We start from the raw sequence: 25,497 nt of genomic DNA on the forward strand, positions 1-25,497 counted from the left end.
CACTGGGGTAGAGAGAGAGCCGGGCGGTCAGCCACAGCCACACAGCGGTGAGCCAGAGCTGGCTGTGTTCACACCAGCGTCTTTACCAGCCCTTATTTATCTGTTGCACTAAAACTTTACCCCCGCCCAAGCAAAGCAGGTAGACAAGAGGGTCAATTTGGTTTAGCCTACAACTTTAGATGACTTTGGGTCAGGGACTGTGTGTTTCATTATTATATAGAGGGAAAATTGCCAACTCCCACATTCAGAAATCGTATCAGGCCTCAAAAATCCTGAGACTAATTCAAAAATCCTGATTTCCCCCCCTCAAAATAATATTTTTTGGGGGGAAGGGTGCAATGCTCCCCGGGGTACACAGGCTTGTGAAAAACCTCATCACCATCTGCCTTCACTATGAAACAGTTTTGCCTCATATCTGCTGTACCTCAGCTCCCTGAAACCAACAGCCTCAGGCCATAGATAGACACTGACTTAACTTCCTGGTTTCTGCATCCCTCATCTTTGTGATACAGGCTACTGATAAACACACAGCAACCTCCAAGGATAGGTTGCGATGGTCACATAAACACCACGCTATACCGAAAACCTACTGACTGCTACACTTGCCTCCAGCTTTCATCCAGACCACACCACACAATCCATGTCTACAGCCAATCTCTAAGATAAAACCGATTTGCTCCAATCCCTCAGACAGAAACAAATACCTACATGATCTCTATCAAGCATTCTTAAAACTACAATACCCATCAGCTGAAGTGAAGAAACAGATTGACAGAGCCAGAAGAATACCCAGAAGTCACCTACTCCAGGACAGGCCCAACAAAGAAAATAACAGAATGCCACTAGTTGTCACCCTCAGCCCCCAACTAAAAACCTTTCCAGCGCATCATCAAGGATCTACAACCTAACCTGAAGGATGATCCCTCACTTTCACAGATCTTCGGAGACAGGCCAGTCCTCGCTTATAGACAGCCCCCGCAACCTGAAGCAAATACTTACCAGCAACCACACACCACAGAACAAAAACACTAACCTAGGAACCTATCCTTGCAACAAAGCCCATTGCCAACTCTGTCCACATATCTATTCACCATCATAGGACACCATCATAGGACCTAATCACATCAGCCACGCTATCCGGGGCTCGTTCACCAGCACATCTACCAATGTGATATATACCATCATGTGCCAGCAATGCCCCCTGCCATGTACATTGGCCAAACCGGACAGTCTATGCAAAAGAATAATGGACAGAAATCAGACGTCAAGAATTATAACATTCAAAAACCTGTCAGAGAACACTTCAACCTCCCTGGTCACTCAATTACAGACCTAAAAGTTGCAATTCTTCAACAACAAAAAAATTAAAAAACAGACTCCAACGAGAAACTGCAGAATGGAATTAATTTGCAAACTGGACACCATTAAATTAGGCTTGAATAAAGACTGGGCATGGATGGGTCATTACACAAAGTAAAAACTATTTCCCCATGTGAGCAAGACACGAGAAGTCATTCTTCCTCTCTACTCTGCGCTGGTTAGGCCTCAGCTGGAATATCGTGTCCACCTGTTCTGGGCACCGCATTTCAAGAAAGATGTGGAGAAATTGGAGAGGGTCCAGAGAAGAGCAACAAGAATGATTAAAGGTCTAGAGAACATGACCTATGAAGGTGTTACTCACACCTTCTTGTCAACTGTTTGAAATGGGCCATCCTGATTATCACTACAAATGTTTTTTTTAATCCTGCTGATAATAGCCCACCTTAATTGATTAGTGTTGTTAGAGTTGATATGGCAACACCCATTTTTTCATGTTCTCTATGTATCTATATCTTCCTACTGTATTTTCCACTGCATGCATCCAATGAAGTCGGTTTTAGCCCACGAAAGCTTATGCCCAAATACATTTGTTAGTCTCTAAGGATGCCACAAGTACTCCTCGTTCTTTTTGCTGATACAGACTAACACGGCTACCACTCTGAAATCTTACAGAACAGCGAACACTTTGGCAGTTGGTATTGAGGAGTTCTTAAGGTAACAGGGAGGATTTACCTTCTGGTTTCTGAGCCTTTAGGGTGCGTGCATGTCACATTTGCAAGCTTTTCTCTGCCACCATGGAGGCTAGAAACTCACTTTAAAAAACCCCAAAAAACCTGAGATTCTGAAGTAATCACCAGACTACAAAGCTAGGACTTTCAGACAAATATTAAATATCAAGATACTCACAATACATCTGTGGCAGTTGGCAATACTTCCTATCTGTAGCGTGTCTAGCACAATGAAGCCATGCTCCCTGACTGGAACCTGTATACACTGTAGCAGCACAAATAGTAAATAACAATAATAAATAATAATAGACCTGGCTTCTCTAGGCTTTAGGCTAAACTTATATACACAAGCAAGTGTCTGTTGTAAAAAAAACAAACCCAAGAACCCTTCTCTTATTGATATGAAAAATATTAGGAGAGAAATTGGCCTTTAAAATAGTGATTGATCTGACTATTAATAGTTTGGTCTGAATGTAAAATACTTTATCCTGCTATAGTGATCTGAACACAAAATGAATTGGCGTTCTGATAGATTAGAATCTTGTTGATTTATGCTTTTGTAGAACTTTGGCTCTCAGAATTAAAGGTCAAGAATTTGAGTTAATAAATTGCAGAACATAAAGAGAAGCTAACTTGGGGCCTGATCCAAAGCCCATTGAAGTAAATGGAAAGATTCCTAATTGTGCCCATTGGACAGTCTGTATTTTAAAGGCACTTACAAGTAGCCCCATACTATTCAGTGTAAGGATTGCAGAATCAGGCTCTTGGTTTGGAATGTATCCTTATTTTCCTAATTAATCACTTAAAACATTACTAATTTACATTTACAGAGAGGAAAAATAGACATTCTCTATGGTACAGGTACTTTGGGGTATAAAATAAAGGCCATCCCTTGTCAGAAGAAGCAGATGAGCTGTATGATATTTGTGATTGGTTAGGATTGCAGGATCAAGGCCTTAACACAATGCAGCTGTCAAAATGCTGCTATTGCAAGGATTTCAAATGTGCTTAACTTTAAGCATGTGAGTAATCCCCTTGAAGGCAACCAGACTACTCATAGTGCATAAAGTAAAGCAGGTATGTAAGTGTTTGCAAGACAGGTTTTTAATAAAGGAACCGCTTCACTCTGTATCGAAATGCAGCAGCCAGCTACCTCTGGAGTGAATGGTGATAGATGTCTTCTTAGAGCACATAGTAACATTACAAAACAATTGAAAAACACAAAGCGAAGAATAATTTCTCCAGATGCTGCTGCTTGGTGAGTTTTAGGTAGGCAGAATTGAATTAGCCAATCTGAATTTAACTAGGACACTGGGATTCAGGGCCCTACTCTTGTGAAAAGTGCCATGAGATTTCAAAATGACAACATGTAGCCCGGAAACCAGCTTTATGGCTCATCTAAAAGAACGATGCACAGAAACAATTTAAAAGAGATTAGGTTGTCACGGAGAGTATAATTTTATTCCTGAACCACAAAAGCTTCTCATCCAAGTGTTCTCAGCACATTTGCTGACCATGTTGTCAAAAAAAACAAAAAAGAGTTTCTCCATCATTTTCTATTAACTTTCATGCATCTTTTGTGGCAATTTAATCTTTCATTTGAGGATTCCTTAGGACGAAACTTCTATGCCTCCTCAGATGAAGGATTTTTCTGAGTACATTTCAAAGAAACATTTAAAATCTCACTTATGCAGACCTGCTGCATGTCTCACTAACTGTGAGGGAGAGAGCAACTCCCTTATTTGGAGGAATCTTTCTAGAGCCGTTTCTTTTAGACACTGTGGAGGTTTCCGTGCGACAGTTAACATCTATTCTCCCCTGATGCAGGTTGCCCCAGTCTGGCATGGTCAAAAAGCAGGGCAGCTGATAGTTCTTGTGGAGAAAGCACATGACATAAATGCTAAAATGTATAAAAGCGACATCAGTTTTCTTTCCATGTATCCTGCAACCACAGAATCAGACGATCCAAATATTTCTGATGAGTGTTTCTTCACCACTTGGGGGCTAAGGGTTGATCGTCCAGCAGCAGGAGGAGTTTGCAAACCCTGTGTACTCCCTGGGGCTGAAGCGAGAGGCTGTGAGTGCTCCAAGCAGATCAGAGAGGGTGTGCCTTGGCTCTTAGCCGTGCTTTATCAGTGCACAGCCGGAGTCCCTCGGGAGTTGTTGGGTGGGAGGGAACAGGATATCCTGCACTTTCCACCGCGCTTCGGAGTTGTGCAGAAAAACATCAGCTTCTTTCCTGTGTGTGCAGGATTTGGCAGCCCTTCATGTGAGTCTGGAGCATTCGTGCCACGTTCAGTGTTAGCAGCGCACTGTTATCCATGTGTCTCTGAGGGACATGGTGCGTAGCACGGACCCCAAACAAGGGGCACTAGGCACAGTAACACTGTGTGTGATGTTGTGGGAGTCATTACTTTAGCACAGTCAGTGTGGTCTATTACATTAAGTCTAGTTAAAGGCTGATATGGTTTAGTTAAGGTTTCTGATGGAGGTCAGCTAGGACAGCTCTGAGAGGCCCCTCCAACTGTGTGAGGCAGTGGGGCATTTGGGTCTGAAATGACGGGTGTCTCTTATAATGAGGATGATTGAAAAAGGTGCAGATCAGGTTTGGTTCTGGGGATGGCAAAGGGGGACTGAACCCCCTGGGGAGCTGCCAGGGACATTTTTGGTGTAGTGCCAGTATTAGTTTTCCTCTCCTCTGTGTTTCTCTGTCTCATTCATGTCGGTCCTCTTTCTCCGGCTTTCCCACTCTTTTACATAGGTGAGTCTCTCCTCTGTCTCTTTGTAGCTCAGATTGAATGCCGCAGATCAGTTTTGTCCCAAACCGCTTCCTTTTCCTTAGTTGGTGCCTCTTTATTCAGTACAAACATCATTGAACAAACTTGGCATTGCATACTGTGTTTAGCCGTTGGGTAAATATTTATCCAATTAGAAGCTTCCAACGTTTCCAGATTTATTGTTAGGTTTTGCTCTTTGGATATTGGCGAGTCCTTCACTTTGGATCGATTATCAGGAAGTTTTTAAAACTTCTCCCTCTTGTGAGGATGAATTTTGCTGCATGTGTTTCAAGGAGACATTTTAAATCTCATTGCTTGACATCTCTGCTGGCCTCATTGAGGAGTTGTGTCCATCAGAAGCATGGCCAAATGTTATTATGCTGTGCCTGGCAAATGGGACAATGCTTCTCCTTGCAGAATACAGGAAAGTTACTAAACATATTGCTGTACCAGGTAATGTTCTGGCTAGGCAGTAACTCACATAAAACTGTTGGTGCACTCTGCAGAACAATGTGTTCCCTGTTATTTTTCAATCTCTTACATTCTGGCTTTGCATTGTCTATTATTTATTCAGATTACACTCAGCCAAAAGCCATGGTTAATGTGACTGGACTGTAAAGTATGTTCATGCATTTGCAAGAGCATAGCAATACCAGTGCCTCTCGATTATACATTGCAATTGAAATATTAGCAGCTGGAGTATGTTTTTTTAAATGTGAATATTAATACCCATGAATGGTGCCACATTGACAGCTCTGGAGACTAGAGTTTCAGTGCTCAAGGGATGCAGAATCAGGTCCTCAACTGCAAATTCACCAATCAGTATAAACGACTCCTAGACAGTTTTGTATCCAAGGTTTAAACACGTGGTTGTTTCAGATTTTTCATGCTTATATTTTCCTTCTGTCTCTGTATACTGGTCTTTATTAGTCTCTCTGTGATGGTGTCCCATGGGTCCAGGATTTACAAGACACTGCTGTAGCAATCCCAAGGGTGGAGCATGACTATCTCCAGACTGTGCAGCAGACATAAATGAATTAAAAAGTGCATCCTCTGTGGCTAGTCCCCTCTCCCCATTCTAATTCCTTCCTTCTACCCGGTGGTAGAATTGTTTTCATGTGCACATTGAATCCCCTAATCTATTGCTAGGTATTTTTATTGTGGTTTTCAATTCTAAAGCAGAACCAGAGTTTTCTCTTATCACCACTGTTGCCGGCACAAAGGCCCGAGGCGACAGCAACAGCGGTTCGTTGCCCGGTGTGCCTCGCTCCAATAGACACACCAAGGTGGAGAAGCAAATAAAAGTTTATTTGAGATCTCAAATCTCGTGCTCGGAGACAGACAAGTCTCAAATCAAGCACACTCCATACAAGCAGCTCTCTCTCTTTATACATGATTTCAGCTAAGCATCTCTATTACCCCCACTGCCCAGCCCCCCCTTTCCCCCCTCTTCTTCCCTCCCTTCTAGTTCTCATATAGCAGATACATTATAAAGTAGCAATTACACTGAACAGGTTAAATCATACTTGGCAGAAAACAAATTATCTCGTTAGTAACTTTTTCCCGACCGGTTATTTTATTTCACTCCCTTCAGCCAGGTGCAAGCAGGCTTTATAATTGCCTTCTGGTATCAGTGTTGCACTGATAACTAGTTGCCACACATTCCATTCTTTCCATCTGGCCTGTGGGGTTAATTAAAGTCTAAACATGGAAGCGGTTCGGGCAAGCAGAGGCCTGATACAGGGAGCCTACATTGGCACTGTTGTTTTCCACCCTTCTGTTAATACTGGGCCATTCCTGGTGCCACCAACACCACTTTGATTCCAAGTGCAGGGCTTCAAATATATAGACCAGGGGTCGGCAACCTTTTGGAAGTGGTGTGCCGAGTCTTCATTTATTCACTTTGATTTAAGGTTTTGCATGCCAGTAATACATTTTAACGTTTTTAGTAGGTCTCTTTCTATAAGTTTATAATATATAACTAAACTATTGTTGTATGTAAAGTAAATAAGATTTTTAAAATGTTCAAGAAGCTTCATTTAAAATTAAATTAAAATGCTGAGCCCCAGACCGGTGGCCAGGACCCAGGCAGTGTGAGTGCCACTGAAAATCAGCTCATGTGCTGCCTTCGGCACACGTGCCATAGGTTGCCTGCCCCTGATATAGACACATAGCACAATCTAGGGGCAGAGAGAAAGAATGACCACAAGTGACAGATGTTAGTAACGTTGCTTACTGCAATACTGGAAGGTGCACTTAGCTACTACAGTGATGAGGGCAGTATATGAACCTGTTCAGAATAGATTTGTTACTTAGTTCTGCTTTCCATGAATAGCTACTTCAGCTTGTGAAATACACCTCTACCCTGATATAACGCCACCCAATACAACACAAATTCGGATAGAACGTGGTAAAGCAGCACTCCTGGGGAGGCAGGGCTGCACGCTCCGGTGGATCAAAGCAAGTTCGATATAATACAGTTTCACCTATAACACGGTAAGGTTTTTTGGCTCCCGAGGACAGTGTTATATCAGGATAGAGGTATACTAAAAAGAACAATCATTATAGCAAGGATGCATTGATCTTTTTGAGTCATTCCACCTCTAGACACATGCTGGGGACTGAACACTGATCACATTTACCCTGGAAAGAAGATAGTATTCCAAAATCTTCCCCACTCCACCTGATTTTGTGCTCACTTACACGAGTTTCCCAACAGTGCAGTTACTCATGTACCCTGGTGTGAGATGAAACAGTCCCTCTATTGCTAAAAACCTCTTACAAGTGCCATCTTTACTTGAGGTGCCGCTGCCTATGCATTGGGGGTTTTGCCATGACCATATATTCTTCTTGACTCTGAAATACCTATGAATACATGGTTCATTGAGGGGCTAAAGGTGTTTTATATAGGTGGCAATGGTTTAACCCCTGCTTTGGTGACTAATGCAGAATGCTACTTTATGAATCTTCTCCCACTAAACACTGACACACTTTTTAAACACAACCAGTGCGGTAGGGGGTGGCAGTTATCATGGACAGCTAGAGCCTGTGATAGGTGATCTTCAGCCCTACTTGTTTTCTGGTTGTAGTGAAGCAGAACAGTTGCAGTAAAAGACCCTCATAGCACAACCAGATTATACATTTGTAACAATATTTTAACAGTTCAAAGTGAGGAGCATATGCTAATCCAGGGTTTTTTTAATTAAGAAAGTGCATTATAATGTCCAATTACACCGCTACCTCGATATAACGCTACCCGACATAACACACATTTGGATATAACGCGGTAAAGCAGCGCTCCGGGGGGGCGGGGCTGCGCACTCCCGTGGATCAAAGCAAGTTCGATATAACGCGGTTTCACCTATAACACGGTAAGATTTTTTGGCTCCCAAGGACAGCGTTATATCAAGGTAGAGGTGTATTTCATAGCTGACCTATAAGGACATTTTCATTCTATTTTGAAACCACATGGCAATTGTTTATTCTGTGTGTATTTCAGATAGCTGGTCCACAAAGACTATCCTGAATACAGAATAACCCGAAAGGACCCATTATGGCTTGTGCTGTCATGCAGTTTTTACGGAAAACCCAAAGCTTTAGGTTCCTGTGGACTCCCTTGACCACATCCTTCCGATTCTCTAAAAAAGGCTATAGGGTATTAGCCCCTCAGAATTTTTTAAACTATGAATCCTTAAAACAACAGTACAAACCAGAAGTGCCAGAGTACTTCAATTTTGCAACCGATGTGCTGGACAAATGGACTGAAATGGAAAAGGTAACATTCCTTTAACTTTCTTCTGCTAAGATTTTCAGGTTGGGTATCAGAGGAAAAACATAGTTGGCAGAAGCAAGTGATATTACTTTCTGGCTACAGATTGGTAACCCTCTCAGTTCAGAGAGGCAATGCCACTGGAGTATAGGACTAACAGCCAGGAATCCCCAAGTTATAGTTGCTCCACTGCTTTTGGGCCCACTCATAGCTCTTGCTTACTTGAATAGCCTCCCTGAGTGCAATGAGACTGTGAGCATGAGTAACAGAGGAAAGAGGGTCTTGTGATTGCGACACTGCCCTGAGACTCAGAAGATCTGAGCTCTGACACTGTCTTCCTGTGTGAGTTTGAGTAAATCACAGAGGGCTTGTTGACACTTACAGGCCTGCGCTGGGGCAGCTGCACCGCTGTAGCACTTAGTGAAGATGCTACCTACACTGATGGGATTGCTTCTTCTGTCAGCATAGGCACTTCACCTCCCTGAGAGGCAGTAGCTATGTTGACGGGAGAAGACCTCCTGTCAACATAGTGCTGTCCACACCATGAGATAGGTCAGTATAACTGCATCACTCAGGAATCCACAGAATCCACACCCCTGAGTGACACACTTATACTAACATAAGTTGGTAGTGTAGACCAAGCCCTAACCTCTCTGTGCCTCAATTCCCATCTGCAAATTTCACTTGCTACCCTTCATCTTTCTTGTCTACTTAGAATGTAAACTCTTCAAGTCAGGAATTATCTCTATGGGTATGTCTACACTACAAAATTAGGTCAATTTTATAGATGTCGATTTTTTTAGAATTCGATTTTATACAGTCTATTGCATATGTCCACACTAAGCACATTAAGTTGGCGGAGTGCATCCTCACTACCGCAGCTAGCATCGATTTACAGAGCGGTGCACTGTGGGTAGCTATCCCACAGTTCCCGCAGTCTCTGCTGCCCATTGGAATTCTGGGTTAAGCTCCCAGTGCCTGATGGGGCAAAAACTTTGTCATGGGTGGTTTTGGGTACATGTCGTCAGGCCCCCTCCCTCCTTCCTTCCATGAAAGCAATGGCAGACAATCGTTTTGCGCCTTTTTTCCAGGTCCCATCCTCTGTACCCGCTCAGCCCGCTGCCTGCCTGGATGATCGGAACCCCAGGCAGGCAGTGGGCTGAGCAGAGCTGGCAGACAGAGCCCCAGACTGGCAGGAATGTTTTCTCTAGCTACAGAAGTTACCTAATGCAATGTCTATATCTATGGCCTTCCTGCTCACAAAGCGGTCATGCCCCCGCCCAAGGCTGACACAGCGCGGAATGCATGTGACACAGTGACCTGCCTTGGGCAGGATCACTAGCAAGGCATGATACTTTTGCTGTTAAGCAAACACAGCAATTCTTTCCTGGCCTCTGCCACTGAATGCCTCCCTGCATTACGCTGTGCCCTATCAGTGAGGGAGGACTGCATGAGCTCAGAAAACATGTCATCGCGAGTGCGTTTTTTTCACCTTCTAATCTGCGATAACCTCAGGGACGGAGATGATAGCGGGAGCGTAGAAACATTCTAGGGGGATTGCATGGTCACCTGTGCTGCTGAGTTTGCCATGCTGGCCAAACAGGAAATGAAATTCAAAAGTTCCCGGGTCTTTTCCTGTGTACCTGGCTAGTGTATCTGAATTCAAAGTGCTGTCCAGAGCGGTCACAATGGAGCACTCTGGGATAGCTCCTGGAGGCCAATACCGTCTAATTGCACCCACACTACTGCAAATTCAACCCGGTGATGTCGATGTCAGCACTAATCCCTTCATCGGGGAGGAGTACAGAATTGATTTTAAGAGCCCTTTAAGTCGACAAAAATGGCTTCATTGTGTGGATGGGTGCAGGGTTAAATTGATCTAATGCTGCTAAATTCGACCTAAACTCATAGTGTAGACCAGGGCTGTGTGTATGTACAACACCTAGCACAGAAGAACCTCAGTCTGGATTGGGGACATGACTATAATACAAATATTAGTAATAGGTAGAAAAGATGCCGGATTAGACCCATAGACATCACAAATTGTGTCTCAGTCTTTCTGTCGGAAAAATGGGGGTGAATCATCACTATTGCATAATATGAGGTTATCATTCTTGGGCAGAAAAGACAACTTTTTACAGGATGCAAGCACAATTTTCAAGGCTCAACATCTGAAGAAAAGGTCTGTGGCCAAGGAAGGAGGCGCAGGATTTCTCCTTAAAATGCACAAATAAAAATCTACTCACCTTGTTACCAGTGCCTGGCGATTACACATTATATTACTTTGAAATGGAACTTGTTCTTAGTATGTACAGATCTCTGTCACACCAGTGAAGATCTCAACTAGCATGCTACGCATTACCTACACTCTATTCATAAATAACACTTGGTCCCTCAATAGCAAGTTTTAGCCAAGGATTTCAATGCACCTTAGAAGCATCAGTTAATTTATCCACACAACACCCCAACACACACAGTAATCTCTGCTGACAAATGGAGCATCAGACTCAGAGAGGTTTAGATCTGCATTTTCAAAAGGCGTTTCTGATTTTGGGTGTTTAGATTTTTGGACCTTTGGTCTAATTTTAAGAAGTGCTGAGCACCTCCCACTGCAATTGAAGACAGTATGAGCTGCGGGTATTCCACCCATCTGAAACCCAGGCTGCAAGTATTTATCTGTGTACAACCCCCCAAACTTTGAGGCATCCAAAAATACATGGCACTTTGGAAAATATAGGCATGGCCAGAGCCAAAGTGACCCTCAGTTTTCTGCATTAGCCATTGTGCAGCATTTTCTCATTATCTAATGTGTTAGCTTCAGGAAAGGAATTTGACATCTATTGACTATTCTAAATCTGGGGTGAAATCCCAGCTCCGTTGAAGTCAATGGCAAAACTCTACAGATTTCAGTGGGGTGAGGATTTCTGCCTTTGTGTATAAGTAATGAACATTCCTCTGTCTTGGAAAGTTGGACTTGAGGGACGGTTACATGCATATCAAGCTAAGCACTTACAACATACCGTGTCGTTCATTAGGAAGGAAAGAGGCCTACAAGGCTAGCCCTGTGGTGGGTAAACGATAAAGGCGATGAGGTGAGGTGGAACTTTGAGGAGCTTGGATTCCACTCCAGAAAAGTGGCCAATGTACTCTCTGAGGTATGTGGTCTGCAGAAAGGAGACAGAGTTATGCTGATGCTACCCCGGATACCAGAATGGTGGCTAATAAATGTGGCTTGTATGCGAACAGGTTAGTAAAAATAATAGGAATTATGAATGAAATAATGAATAATCAGTAATTAATGAGGTCAAAACTACAAACATCCAGGATGAGAAACACCAATGCTGTACGGCTAAAAAATGCTTGTAACATCAAGATGTGTCTTCATTTGTACTATTGGATTTTCAGCCACACTTTACTTCTCCCATTAACAAAAACCTACTATCTCATGTGCCTGTATCACTGTCCTTCTCCACTGCTCATGACAAACTGCAAATGTACCCGTCATCTGCTTGCAAGAGCAATAGCACACATTTAAATTTGTTTGTCTGGCCAAGTTTTTGCCAATGGGATTTGTTAAATATTTAGGCTTTTCTAAGTCTGAATATTTAATAAAAGCCAAAGTATCTCAGTGCCTCATGGACATAAATAACTTATCCTCACAACACCCCTGTGAGGCAGAGAAGTATTATCCATATTTTACAGATGAGGAAGTGGGACACAGAGAGTTTAATTATATCAGTGGGAGGCATGGGTGCTCAGAAAATCAGGCCCTAAGTGACTTGCCTAAGGTCATAGAGAAAATCTGTGCTAGAACTGAGGCCTTGTCTACACTATAGGGGAAATTCAATTTAAGTTACACAATTTGAGTTATGTGACTAGTGTAACTTTGTCTGCAGTCAATTTAGCGGGTCTTCACTAGACCCGCTAAATCAACCACCAATGCATTGATTGCCACTCGTTGATCCCCAAGTAAGTGTAGACAAGCCCATCGGATCTCCTGAGTCCAAGGCCAGACCGTTATCCACAAGTCCATCCTCCCTCTCTAGTACAACCAATCATATATCTAATAATCTGTATATATATACACATATATACATATAGACACATGCTGCTTGTAGAATAGGGTCTTTTATATAGGACTTGAAGTTTTCTTATGTTGCTAATTGGCTCCCATAGTAAAACATGAGATATATGATGAAGAGTAGGAATGGAAGCAAGAGACTGTTTGAAGGAGGAAGGTGAAGCTATCAAACTCCTAAGAGACATTAACCCATCGACTCTTATTAATAAATATTCAACCCATCATTCTTACAAGTATATCACTTCCATATGAGAGAAATCTTTCTATTACTAGTTTCTCTTATCCCACTACGCTAAAGACATTTTGTGTGATAGTACTTGCTAATTTATATTGATCTTAATTTATAATTCAGTCTGTGAAAAAGCAATATATGTACAAACACAGACCCAAAACCTATTCATTTATTCACAAACATAACTTCTGAAGCCAGTGGATCTATTAGTAAGAGTGAGGTGGGAAGAATTTAATAAATAGATTTGTACAATCCTATTATTAAATTTTAAAGCTGGCTCCTCCTTTAGGAACTATCCTTATTCCTGGGACAACACAGTTGACAGCAAAAGATATTCTCCATAGAGTACAAACATCAAAGGCAAAGTGTATTATCACTGATGATGTTTTGGCACCAGCTGTAGATTGCATTGTGTCCGAATGCCAGTCTTTGAAATTCAAGCTAATTGTGTCAGAGGACCAGAGGGAAGGATGGCTGAACTTTAAAGACCTATTTACGTGAGTAGCTGCCACTGTCAAAGTGCTGCAGTAACATGAAAGAAAAGCCGGGTGGCTGGTTTGTTAATAATAAGTGTTAATGTCGAATATGGTGAAACATTTTCATCTCTTTAGAAGGGGGAGAAATGAACATTGGAAAAAATACCAATGAGCATGTAATTCTATTGACGGTTAGGAACCAGAAACAGGCCAGTGCCCGTTTTGTTTGTATTTAATGTGTACGAACTAGGATTTAACCACAAAATACATGTTCAGGCAGCATTTCCCCAGGGGTGGAACACCCCCCATGGAGGATGCAAGGGACTAGCTGGGGGTTGTTGACAAAGAACATTGGCAATGCTAGTTTTCCCCATGCTGCCCTGCTAACATAGTGGGGCTAAAATGGGGGCACGATTGGTTTTATTTTCCTAAAAGGGTGGGGCTCGGTTATTAAAGGCCTGGGAAATGCTGTGGTCAGATAATAACATTGATTCTGCGGTCCCAGTTCACAAAGGTGTGAACATACTGATCAAAGGTTCACACTCAGTTCTTCATAATTAGGCTAACGCTTTCCCTGGTATAGCTCACTGCCCCAGCTCAGCTGTGCTTACTGGTGTTGTGGGTGGCTGGCGCCAAGGTACTCTCCCACTTATTTCCTTGGCATATGGCCAGGCTCACTACTGGGTGTGTGATCCCCAGCTTGAGGACACATAATCGCGCTAGCTTTCATCAAGCTAGAGTGCTAAAAATAGAACGCAGCCACTGAGGCACAAGCAGTGAGATGGGCTAGCTATCCCAAATAAGTGCTCATCAGAAACCTTAGACACATACTCAGGGCAGCTAGCCTAAAATTCTATTTTTAATGCACAGAGCTGGGAATCACACCCCTAATTCCAAATGTAGACATCCCTTGTAGTTGATTACTATCCCAAGATTTTCTTTTAATGTAGAATTTTAACTGCAGATGGTGAGAGAAAGAAAAAAGGGGAAAATTGAAATGTAAAGTTTGCAGATTTTTTTTTTAAGCCAGATCTCATGCCCTCTGACCTGTTAATATGCAGCCAAGTTCTGCATATTATCCGTGATATGTAGTCACACTTCTCTCAAGATAAACCTGGGAAAAAGCTACTCCCTTCAGTGCAGATAAGCACCGTCTCTTGTAACTCTGCAAGAGTTTTTTATTTGATCATCATCTGGGATCCATAAGTTATATCTTTTTTTACTTACTTTATTCACCATCTTGTATTTTTTAAAGAAACGCTAATGCTGATCACAGTTGTGTGACCACAAGGAATCAAGATCCAATGACCATCTTTTTTACCAGTGGAACAACAGGGTCTCCAAAAATGACTGAACATTCCCACAGTAGTTATGGCATTGGACTGACTGTAAATGGAAGGTATGGCTCATAACTGCTTTAAACCACATGGGTATTTCTTCAAAATGGTCACATGGCAGAAGTGAAGGAAGCATAGCACTTCACTAATATCCCTCTGTTTCAATACACTAGAAAATATCAAAGTTCCATTTAATTCATGACAAGATTATTTTTCCAGGAGACAAGAATTAATTTGAGTAATTCCACTAGCCAGTTATGGTTACCGTGAATCAGAGCACTGGTATGTAGTTGCTTTTCTTATCCTTAAAACAAAAAATCCAACACTCTCTATTAAGAAGGGAACCAACCTCTCCTACTGGATATTCAAAGAAGATCAGATGATTTATAAAGCATCTGTAAGGACCTTTATAAAGAGGTTTTATAAGGTTTATAAAGGCATGGGTTTATCACGGCATATGAGAAATGCACTGAACCCCTCCCACAAAAATAAGATAACTTTATGAAAGCTCAGATTTGCAAATGGGATATTTTATCTTGGGAAAATAACATTGATACTATAGTACATTCCACTATGACTGGCAAGTAATCATAGATAAGAGAACACCAAATAAAAGTAAAGTAAAATGAGAAACTCTTACCCCCTAAAAAACAAACTAAACAAAATCGCCTCCAAATTCACAAATATGAATTCAAGATGCTCTGTTTTGAGACATCATAAGCCTTTGTACTGGTACAATATTTTAATGATAAAATGCAAAGCTAATCTATAATAATGACACAGTGGCCATGTTTGGTGGCTTACTCTTGTTTGGTGTTTCAGCTGTTCGCTAATCTCAATTAAGACAAGATAGTGACTGTTTGTCCCAGTAATATTTTTGCTGTCATCATTTTTATATTCATTCTGTTTAAAAAAATTGTTCACAGATTTTTCTTTACCAGGTACTGGCTGGATTTAACCTCCTCTGACATACTCTGGAATGCATCAGACACAGGCTGGGCAAAGTCAGCTTGGAGTAGCGTTTTTGCACCATGGATTCAGGGGGCATGTGTGTTTGTACATAGCATGCCACGTTTTGACCCAACCACTGTCCTAGATGTAAGTTACAAGAACAATGGCATTTTCCTAACAGCCTGGTTTGCCTCCCTTGCTGCTCTTGCCCAGATGTTCACCTCTCCCACTGCACAGCAGATAACATGCTGCAGCTCTTCACTTTAGGATCCTCTGCACGTTTATTATTACACAGTGAACAATAGTAGTGGCTACATGAGCATCTTGTATAGCATTTCAGTCAGGAACTGCAATATTTCAACACTGAAGAGGGAGATGATACAAGACTGAGTTTTTTAACCTTATAAATTGGCATTGGTATTATATTTTATAATATCCTGCACATACAACTTTGGATGCTATGAGAAACAGCCACGCATCATTCACTGTACATGGGATATTCCACATCCCTTCTACTATGGTTTCCTTACTGAAGCTACACTTATAAGGTAGCATCCTTAACATTGCATATCCTTTTGTTAATCTGATTGCTGGAAAACACTAGCTAGTGTCAGAATATTTGGGGAATGTTTTACGGATGATACTTTTGTTTCCAATTGTTTTCTGAGTAATAAGAGCTTTAACTGTAAGGAAATGCTTTGAGAATGCAAACCCTTCTGTGACAAGACGCTTGGAATGTGACGCTAACTATAAAAGCTATTTAAAGATGAAAAAGTATTTATGACTTCAACACTAGCTGTATTTTCAAGGCTAGTCAACATAATGTTCATGTGTTTCATAAATTGGTTGGAGCCATTACACTCATAAATACATAAATATCTTACATTTAGGTTTCCTTGGGAGTAAAATAACTGTGGGAAACATTGTTATTTTTGGTTGCAACATTTAGATGGTTTTTAATTTAAATTCTTTAGACTCTGTCCAGATTTCCCATCACAACCTTCTGTTCTGCTCCAACTGCTTATCGAATGCTTGTGCAGCATAATCTGACCAGGTAAACAATGATCAAAATATTTTATCATATTAGATCATCGTATTTTACCAAACCAGTAGCCAAATTCTGCTTTTAGTTTGGTTAAGTTACTCAAGGTTTACAATGGTACAACAGAAATTTGGCTGTGTATTTCTCAATGTCTTTGACTTTATTTCTAATACGTAAAATTCGAGTTCCATAATATGATACACGGGGATAATATAAATCCCACAAATTTAGCAAATTACAGTGAAATGGGGTAAGACTTTGAAAAGCAGTTTAGCAGCACTGACAGTACTTTGAGTTTTAGTATTGGAAATATACTTTTATAATCAGATCTTAAGCTTTGTTTTATAGTCCGAGTTTGCAGAAAGACCACTTTGGTAGGGCAATCAAAATATTTTTCCCCATTACTGGTGTTCCTGGAATACAATAACTACAAGGGTATTTTTGTATCAAATCAGTTTGACTGAAATGTACAAGGATTGGTGATTATGACAATGCTACTATGGCATGAATAAGCTTTTGATAATATCATTAGGGCTGAATGCCAATACTCTTCTGTGTTTTAAGATCCTACTGAAAGCTTAGAATAAGACTATTTTACCTTTAACATCTTGTAAAATATGGAACTTGCAGTTTTATGTGCATTCTTTCACAATGAGCCAAATTTATCTTCAGTTTAACTTCATGCAATTACATTAAAATGAACTGGGCTCAATAAATATTTTATGTATATTCTGTAGGAAGGAGACATGATAAAGGGATACAATAGTGAATGGACAAAAAAGGTAGATCAGCTAATTCTAGTTACCCTTTCTAGAAATACAAGACCAAGAAGCCATTTCACGAAACTGGAAGGCAGCAAATTGAGATTCTGATCATGTAGGTGATTCCACACAAGTGCTATACCGACATGGACCCCTACTGACTTCAGAAAAGCTGTGTGTGGGTTTAGGGGTCTGCGTACACAGAGCTCCAGTGAAGTCAGTGTGGCTCTGCATAGGCACAGGAGTCTGCTCATGTGGAGTCACTTGCAGGACTGGACCATTAAAACTAACAACAGGAACTACTTTTCATGCAGTGAACAATTAGCCTGTGGAACTTATTGCCACAAGGTATCACTGAGGCCAAGCGAAGAAAAAAAAAGACCTTATATGAATATGAGAGGCTCCACAGCTACAGTAGTGAGGATTTAAAACACACACACAAACAAAAAACAAGAGTTCTGGAAGGATATAAATCCTCATGCTTCAGGGCATAAGCCAACTCAGCAACTCATGTCATTTAAGATCTGATTATTCTCCCCCCGCCCACTCTCAATTCCTCTGCAGAATCAACTCCTTTTGACACATTTCTACTAAAAGAGACACAAAGAATCTAATCTGCCTTTTATATGTATTTTCTTACTGTGGCAGTTTTAACCCCTTTAAAACTCTGATCATCCTTTTTCCCTTTCATGCAAAGCTATAAATTCAAGAGCCTGAAGCACTGTGTGAGTGCAGGGGAGCCAATGAACCCGCAAGTGATGGAGCAGTGGAAAGAGCAAACCGGGCTGGATATCTATGAAGGTTATGGTCAGACAGAAACGGTACAGTCAAATGCTTTAAAAAACACAGAAGTAAATTCCATTCAGACTACTAAGAAAATACCTTTGAAAAAATAATATACAGTCATGTCATCTTTCAGAGGGAAAAATCAATTGTAATAATAAATGATGATGGAAAAATCTAGTTTTAATAAGTCACTCAGAACACTAAGGCCTTTATCAGAAACCCTTTAAATCAGTGGAAGAACTCCCACTTCAGTGGGCTTTGGATTGGGACTTAATACAGCAGAAGCATATTCCTCTTTATCACAGGTGAAATTCTGCCTGTTAAAGATTTACATTCGCAACTCACATTCATTTCAATTGGAGCTATAATCACAATTCTGAGGGCAGAATTTGGTCCCTAGAAGTTTACTCAGTGAATGTATGATTATAATGAAGCATTCATTGTTGTTTCTCAGAGAGGTTGCTATATACTGTAACTTATTTGCCAGACTAGTTGAGTATATTAAATATAAATTAAAAACTGAATACATGAGATTGCAGAGTTTACTTTTAAAAACCTTTTGGTGTAGGTGCTGGTTTGCGGAACATTCAAGGGAATGAAAATTAAACCAGGTTCAATGGGAATGCCGTCTCCAGCATATGACGTTAAGGTATTGTGCATCAGATCTATCAGTCCTATGGGACCTTTTTCTCCCAGCAAGAAGGTTACTGATTTCTCCTCAGGGAGGCTCAAGAAAGCTTAGGGTAGACAAAGAGAGGATTTCCCCCCGCTGCTGAATCATTTTCAGTTTAGCTCTCCAGAAAGTCAGATTCCTCTTACATTATACAAATTTTCATTAGATAGTTTGTGAAATTTCTTGCTGGGTCCCAGGTAGAGATAAGTAGGGGAAGATAAGATCAATAGGGGAAACAAAAAACAAAAACAAGCCCAGGCTGCATTCAGTAGTTACGTCATAGGGAAGGATGATATGACAATGACTGAGAAACTCTCTCTAGAAAATTGCATATGATGATACATTGAACTCTATATATGTTATCTGAGTGATTCTACTACATCCCTATACTAGTGGTTCTTAACTAGGGGTATGCACCCCTGGAGGTACGCAGAGGTCTTCTAGCGGATACATCAACTCATCTAGATATTTGTCTAGTTTTACAATAGGCTACATAAAGGCACTAGCAAGGTCAGTACAAACATACAATGACTTGTTTATACTGCTCTATATACTACACACTGAAATGTAAGTACAATATTTATATTCTAGTTGATTTATTTTATAGTTATATGATAGAAATGAGAAAGTAATGAATTTTTCAGTAAACAAGACAAATCAGCCTCCTGAAAAGGGTACAGTAGTCTGGAAAGGTTGAGAGTCACTGCCCTACACCAGTCTCAGTGGAAGAGTTAGTTAGAGGATATTGGAAAGGACTTGCTAATGCAGGCAAATCTTTGGGCAACTTTCTGCACTTCAGTTTTCCCACCCGGTCAATTGCTATATATCTTTTTGCTCAGTTGGGTGTTACTAAGTTTAATTAATGTTTGTATAATGCTTTGGAATCTTCAGGTGAAAATTTATTCTTCTGTTTCATTTAGGAAGGGAAGCTTCTCTTGATGGTTACAGTTACTTCTATTATTGACTTTTTAAATTCAGTATTTCCAAATAAATATGCAGGTTTTATTAGTTTAATGAAAATTATGGCTTAAATTAAACACCAAGGTAACACCACTCTGTATTTTGTTGGGGTTTAGATTATAGATGAACATGGCACTATTCTGCCTCCTGGAGAAGAAGGAAATATCGCCATCAAAGCAAAACCTACGAGACCTTTTTGTCTTTTCACTCAATATATAGTAAGGAACTTCACAAACTTAAATTGCACACTTGTTAAATTCCTTATAAACACACAAAAAATATAAAATTCAATTACTATTCAGCCGCTGAAACTAAACATTATTATTTGTATTGTGGTAACACCTAGAGATTCCATCCCCATTATGCACGGTGCTGTACTAACACATAACAGAACGATGATCCCCGCCTGAAGGAGTTTACAATCTAAGTGTCTGCAAACTCTCTTTAGTACAGACTACACCCCACAAGTTTACAAAGCTAAATACCAGAACTAAATGGATAATAGCAAAAGATGGAAACTAAGATGAATTGGCAAGGGAAATTTGTTTTCAGACCAGATTTTCACTAAAGTGAAAAGCTACAGAAAGGCTGTTACAGATGGCAGGTGCTGCAAAAGTGAAGGCTGTCACACTAACAGAGCCCACACTCTAGAAAAAGTGAATATGATTCATTATATGGTTGAAAGGAAAGTAATACTAGATAAGAAGCAATGCACATGTACTTCCTCTTTACTACTATTGCAGACTAAATTAAAGCTAATAAGTCTTTTCATTTATTAAAACCAACTGTGACCATGCCATCCCAACAGTGCAATGAGGGAGGGACAGGAAACATCAATGTTTAAATTACCCTCTCTAGCCAATCCAGGAGTCAGTTTAGTTAGCTTTAGAGGGAGCTACATACACCCCCTTTCTTAGCTAGGATTGGTCAACCCAAAACACATCTTTTTTTTTTTTTTTTTTTTTTTGACAACTAGGGGGTGGAGGGAAAGGGAACAGCAGAGACAAAAAGGAAAATAAGAGCTGGGAAATCTTCCCCCAAATAAACTTAATACTACATAACAGACATCTCAGCCCATAATCCTCAAAGGTTCCTAATACGATGGGCCAAGATACATATTTTGGGTAGTTCATTATGATTAAAAACAAGTCTAAAACCTAGTCAAAGGCATAACCCACAACAATTATATTAACTCCACATCTGTTGAGTTTTGCTGTGTTTATTTCATACATTATGGGCTTTGTATTCAATCCACAATTATGAATATGAACAATGTTTGAAAAAATGTTTTCCATTCATGTTGTTCATATCTGCTGGTATTTTATTATGTATCACTATGATATGGACTACTCAGCAAGGCTGAATTTTTGCATGCTAAATTATGTTGTAATATAAATTAAATGCTGGAATAAAATGAGATCAGTTTCCTGCATACATTAGAGTATAATCTTTTATTTGCAGAAAGGTTAATGTTTGTCAAATACAATTTAATGTTTACTAGGATGATCCAGAGAGAACTGACTCAACATTACAAGGGAATTTCTATATCACTGGGGACAGGGGGATTGTAGATGAAGATGGATACTTCTGGTTTGTTGGAAGAGATGATGATGTCATCAATTCTGCTGGGTAACAATTTATGTGTGCATTCATTACAATGTTAGGACTCAAATAATGCAGATGATGCCAACACACCGTTGTTTTATATGCACACTTCACCAACTAATAGATGTATATAACAATAAAAGACTTTTCTTCATTTAAAGATATCGTATTGGACCATTTGAAGTAGAAAGTGCACTGATAGAGCACCCAGCAGTAGTAGAATCAGCTGTTGTCAGCAGCCCAGACCCCATCAGAGGAGAGGTAAAGGACTTAAGATATCTTATGTGCTTGGATTTTTTATAGAAATATGTATTTTTAAAAAGCCTTAAACAGAATCCTGAGGCAGCTGGCTACTCCAAACGATTGTTGAAACATTCCATTCACATCAAAGCCCTCAGCAAATTCTTAATGTTCATCTAGACATAGGGGTGGCTGACGTGAGGCCATCGCTGCATTGCAAAGTAACTGCAATCTTCGGTACAATGAATATAGAGAGGTGCAGCCCACAGAGGCCCCACATTCCAACATGCCATATCTTCATTTGAGCATCCATACTGCTTATATAATTTTTCATACTGGGACTTGTAGTCCCTATAGGTTGACATTGCAAATTAAAAGATAAGGATGGCTGCAATTTACTCCACTTCCTGCATATTACACATATAAGCAGCTGCTGGTCTCAAATTGTTAATGGGGCATTCACCTTGGTAAAGTTTTTTGTACCTGCACTGTAAATTAGTTACTTTGTAATGGGCCAGCAAGTGAATTTTGTTAAACATTAAGACCTTGTACTGTATTATGTGCATTTTGTTTCATCAGCATTTAATCTTTTAAGGTCGTGAAAGCCTTTGTTGTTTTGGCATCTGATTATGTTTCACATGATCCAGAAAAACTGATTCAAGAGCTACAGGACCACGTTAAAAAGGTCACTGCTCCATACAAGTATCCTAGAAAAGTAAGTGATTAACCATAAGTATTTTAGATAATTACATTACATTTAGTCAACAAGTGGCATAAGAGAACTTTCATGTACAAAAGCTTTATTATACCCTCCTCCTCCATACAAATCATAAGCAGGCTTGAGAGGTTTAGATTTCTGTTAGTAAATGTCAGTGAACATTGATTTTACCATACACATAAACCAAACCAAAACCAAAATATTTTCCAATGAAAATAATCTAAATTTAAAGACCGGCAAAGAAAGAAAAATGCTGCTTGAGAACGAGTTTGATTTAAGCATATTTACTTTGTATATTTTGACATGTGATGTTGACAGTTTGTTCTTAAGTTATAAAGCTTTAACTTTTTGAATCTCAACATCTACTGTCACTAAATATTGTCCAATCCCCCCATCATTTCCCACAGCTGTGAAAAATGTAAAAAGAAAAAGCTTAAAACCAATACTCTTGTGCCCTGTGAAAACTGAAATTGATAAATATTGAAAAAATGCTTAAAACTAAGCATTGATATTACGTCAAAATTATAAAAAATACAAATAAAATTCTGCCATGATTAATCATAAGAATCTAACAGAGGACAGGTGAGTAAATATAATTATTCTAACATCTCACATTTTCAATGTTTATTTTTTGCAAACATATGATGTACTCTTTGTAGATGTTCATATACCAGAGTGACGAGGATAGTACAGAAACCCAGAAAAATGGATAGGAGACGAAGGGAATTGAGAGCAGTAGGACACACAACCCTGAAAAAATATACACTTACTTGGGAGCTGTGGTTTCAGTGTTGCCTCAGAATGCATTCCTATCTTAAATAGGTTCTCTTCAAATTATCCTTTTGTCTTCTCCAGACTCACAAGATTTCATTTTTGCTCTACTGTAAGGGCCAATGGATGTTTGAAATAGAAATCCTCGCTCTTTGCCCTCTCTGCTACATTTAATAGCAAGTGAACAGCAAATATGTTTGTTTGAATTTCATAGCTCTACGTGTCTCCACTTTATATTAAAGAATTTATAGCGATGCTAAATTTGATTCTATGATATGGAAATAGTGCAGAGAAACCCTGTGCTCGAATCTTACTTTTCCTGCAGTGTGCATAAGGCTCATCCTTTAGCATTTCTGTTGCATGGAAGGGGCAGAACACTGAAAGCCCACATAGATTTGCCAAGACTCCTGGATGGTGGCATCAAGTGATCTGTCATAATACAGACTCCCCAACCACAGATGCAGAGAAGCTGCAGAGGTTACTGAAACATGAGGCTGAAAAGCAGCTATACAATGGCCCACACTGACACTCAGTGACTTGCAGTGGCTAGAAAGAGATCCTGTCCCAAAGAGCTTCCCAACACAAAGTTTAGTTATTCCCTGTACTGAGCCAGAATAAGAGTTGCCCCTCAAAGAGCAAATTACTAAACAAGGAACATTTATAGTAACAGTGTCAGAAAGATGCATAAACTAATTATTTCAAGATGCACTGAAATATAACTGGTTGATGTTTTATAACTATAAAATCTACCGATTGTTAATCCAGTTTTGGAATTTCTTCAAAAAAATTTTCTATGCAAACTATACATTTTTCTATGGTGGAGAACCATCTAGCAAAATGTTTCCAGCATAAAGAATATGACATTGAGAAATTGAGGAACAGAATCTTTAAGAGTTTGACACTAAAGTTTCAGTACATCATGAACATCAGTTTATTTCTCATAGTGATGGGCCTACAGCAGATTTTTAAAAGATAAAGTCAAGGATTTTTAATACTCCAGAAAGAATCTATTTATCCAAAAAGAACCTGTTTTTCCTTTGCTAAACTTTCTGTTGCTGATACTTTTATCCATTTAAACTCCTTACAATAGATCTCATGGAAAATGTCTTCCTTTTCCATAACTGGACTGATTTAATGTCTTCCATGTCCGTACAAGAGAGCAAATATTGTACACACGTAGAGCAGATTATCTACCTCTTACTATATATTGTATTAGTTGTAATTTCTTCTCTTTTCCAATAGGTGGAGTTTGTTCAACAGTTGCCAAAGACAGTCAGTGGGAAGATCAGAAGAAATGTATTGCGCAAGCAGGAGTGGGGAAAAGCTTAGAGTTATCTAGTGTTTATTTTCCATAATTTGTTCATCCAAAAATATTATATATTACTGATATATGGTGCAATTTTTTGTTCTCTTGACCTATTATACATATTACAAATTTAGAGCATCATCGTGCATTGTATGCACAGCTAAAACTTCATGGACTTTAGTGAACATTTTGGCTATGCAAGCAATGCAGGGTTAGATCCTCAAAGTGCTTATTAAACACTGAAACTTGCTATTCAAGCTAGTCCACATTTCCAGGCCAGGTCACTAAACATGTTAAGTTCTGACAGGATGATACCAGGATCCATGATTGCATGTCTGGCCTAAATCCTACTCCTGTTTAAAAATTACTATCTGTGGTAGTGGCTGGATATAAGAATTTAATAGCAAAGTTTGTGTGTTCTTGTGCATTTCAATATCCAAGATGCTCCTCCAGCTCAGTTATTCAACAGGGTTCATGTCCAAGCTCCTGGAGCAAACAAATTTGAGTGTACTTGCCTGCATTCAGTTCCTCCTGTGTTCTGGGCAATCAAGTGTGGTGCAAGGCTTTCCTCAGTTTAAGTGTTAATATATTTATTAAAAAAAAATCATAAAGAAAATTAACCCGCATAAGTAGTTTTCCGCATCTGTTAGTTTTAAATAATACACATGCAATAAGCATCTCTACTCACCGTTTGCATACTCCTGGTTCACAGCTCTCAGATGTTTTTTGGTTCATCCTTTCCACTACAACCGTTTCTCTTTCTATCATACATTTTTAATGTACCCATAACCCTGGTAAATTGGTAATCTAGGGCTTACGCATAAATTTTCCAGTCAATGACTATGCTTTTGCTTCTCAGCATTCATATTTATGTTCACAGTAAGCAGTGGTTGGAACTGATATATAAAAATATTTTCCCTAAAATTTCCTTTTAGGGTAGGAAAATCTTCCCAAAATTGAGTTT

General features: G+C 39.8%; 1 protein-coding gene across 5 annotated transcripts; it reads left to right on the forward strand.

The window, feature by feature from the left end:
- Positions 1–30: 30 nt before the first annotated feature.
- ACSM3 (acyl-CoA synthetase medium chain family member 3) lies at positions 31–25,159 on the forward strand. Of its 5 annotated transcripts, none has more exons than XM_039490919.1 (14): positions 4,260–4,317; positions 8,325–8,600; positions 11,630–11,840; positions 13,197–13,404; positions 14,639–14,782; positions 15,662–15,818; positions 16,646–16,725; positions 18,172–18,295; positions 18,829–18,909; positions 20,010–20,111; positions 21,395–21,522; positions 21,660–21,759; positions 22,334–22,453; positions 24,470–25,159. In XM_039490919.1, exons 2-14 carry the CDS (start codon positions 8,379–8,381, stop codon positions 24,554–24,556), a joined length of 1,764 nt encoding a protein of 587 aa, XP_039346853.1. In that variant the 5' UTR covers positions 4,260–4,317; positions 8,325–8,378; the 3' UTR covers positions 24,557–25,159. The 5 variants fall into 5 exon arrangements, with proteins under 5 accessions (XP_039346856.1, XP_039346853.1, XP_039346855.1 ...); XM_039490920.1 differs by lacking the exon at positions 4,260–4,317 and adding an exon at positions 5,196–5,278; XM_039490922.1 differs by lacking the exons at positions 4,260–4,317; positions 8,325–8,600 and adding an exon at positions 31–139.
- The last annotated feature ends 338 nt before the right edge of the window (positions 25,160–25,497 follow it).

Source organism: Mauremys reevesii, linkage group 10 (genome assembly GCF_016161935.1).
Source record: "Mauremys reevesii isolate NIE-2019 linkage group 10, ASM1616193v1, whole genome shotgun sequence".
NCBI classification, from domain to species: domain Eukaryota; kingdom Metazoa; phylum Chordata; order Testudines; family Geoemydidae; genus Mauremys; species Mauremys reevesii.

What these genes read in the sequence shown, in the direction of transcription:
- ACSM3 (XM_039490919.1), top strand. Translation starts at nt 8,379, where the DNA reads ATGGCTTGTGCTGTCATGCAGTTTTTACGGAAAACCCAAAGCTTTAGG. An exon ending in GTTATGGTCAGACAGAAACG is followed by an intron (nt 18,296 to 18,828) that starts GTACAGTCAAAT and finishes CTTTTGGTGTAG; the next exon opens with GTGCTGGTTTGCGGAACATT. An exon ending in CTCCAGCATATGACGTTAAG is followed by an intron (nt 18,910 to 20,009) that starts GTATTGTGCATC and finishes GTTGGGGTTTAG; the next exon opens with ATTATAGATGAACATGGCAC.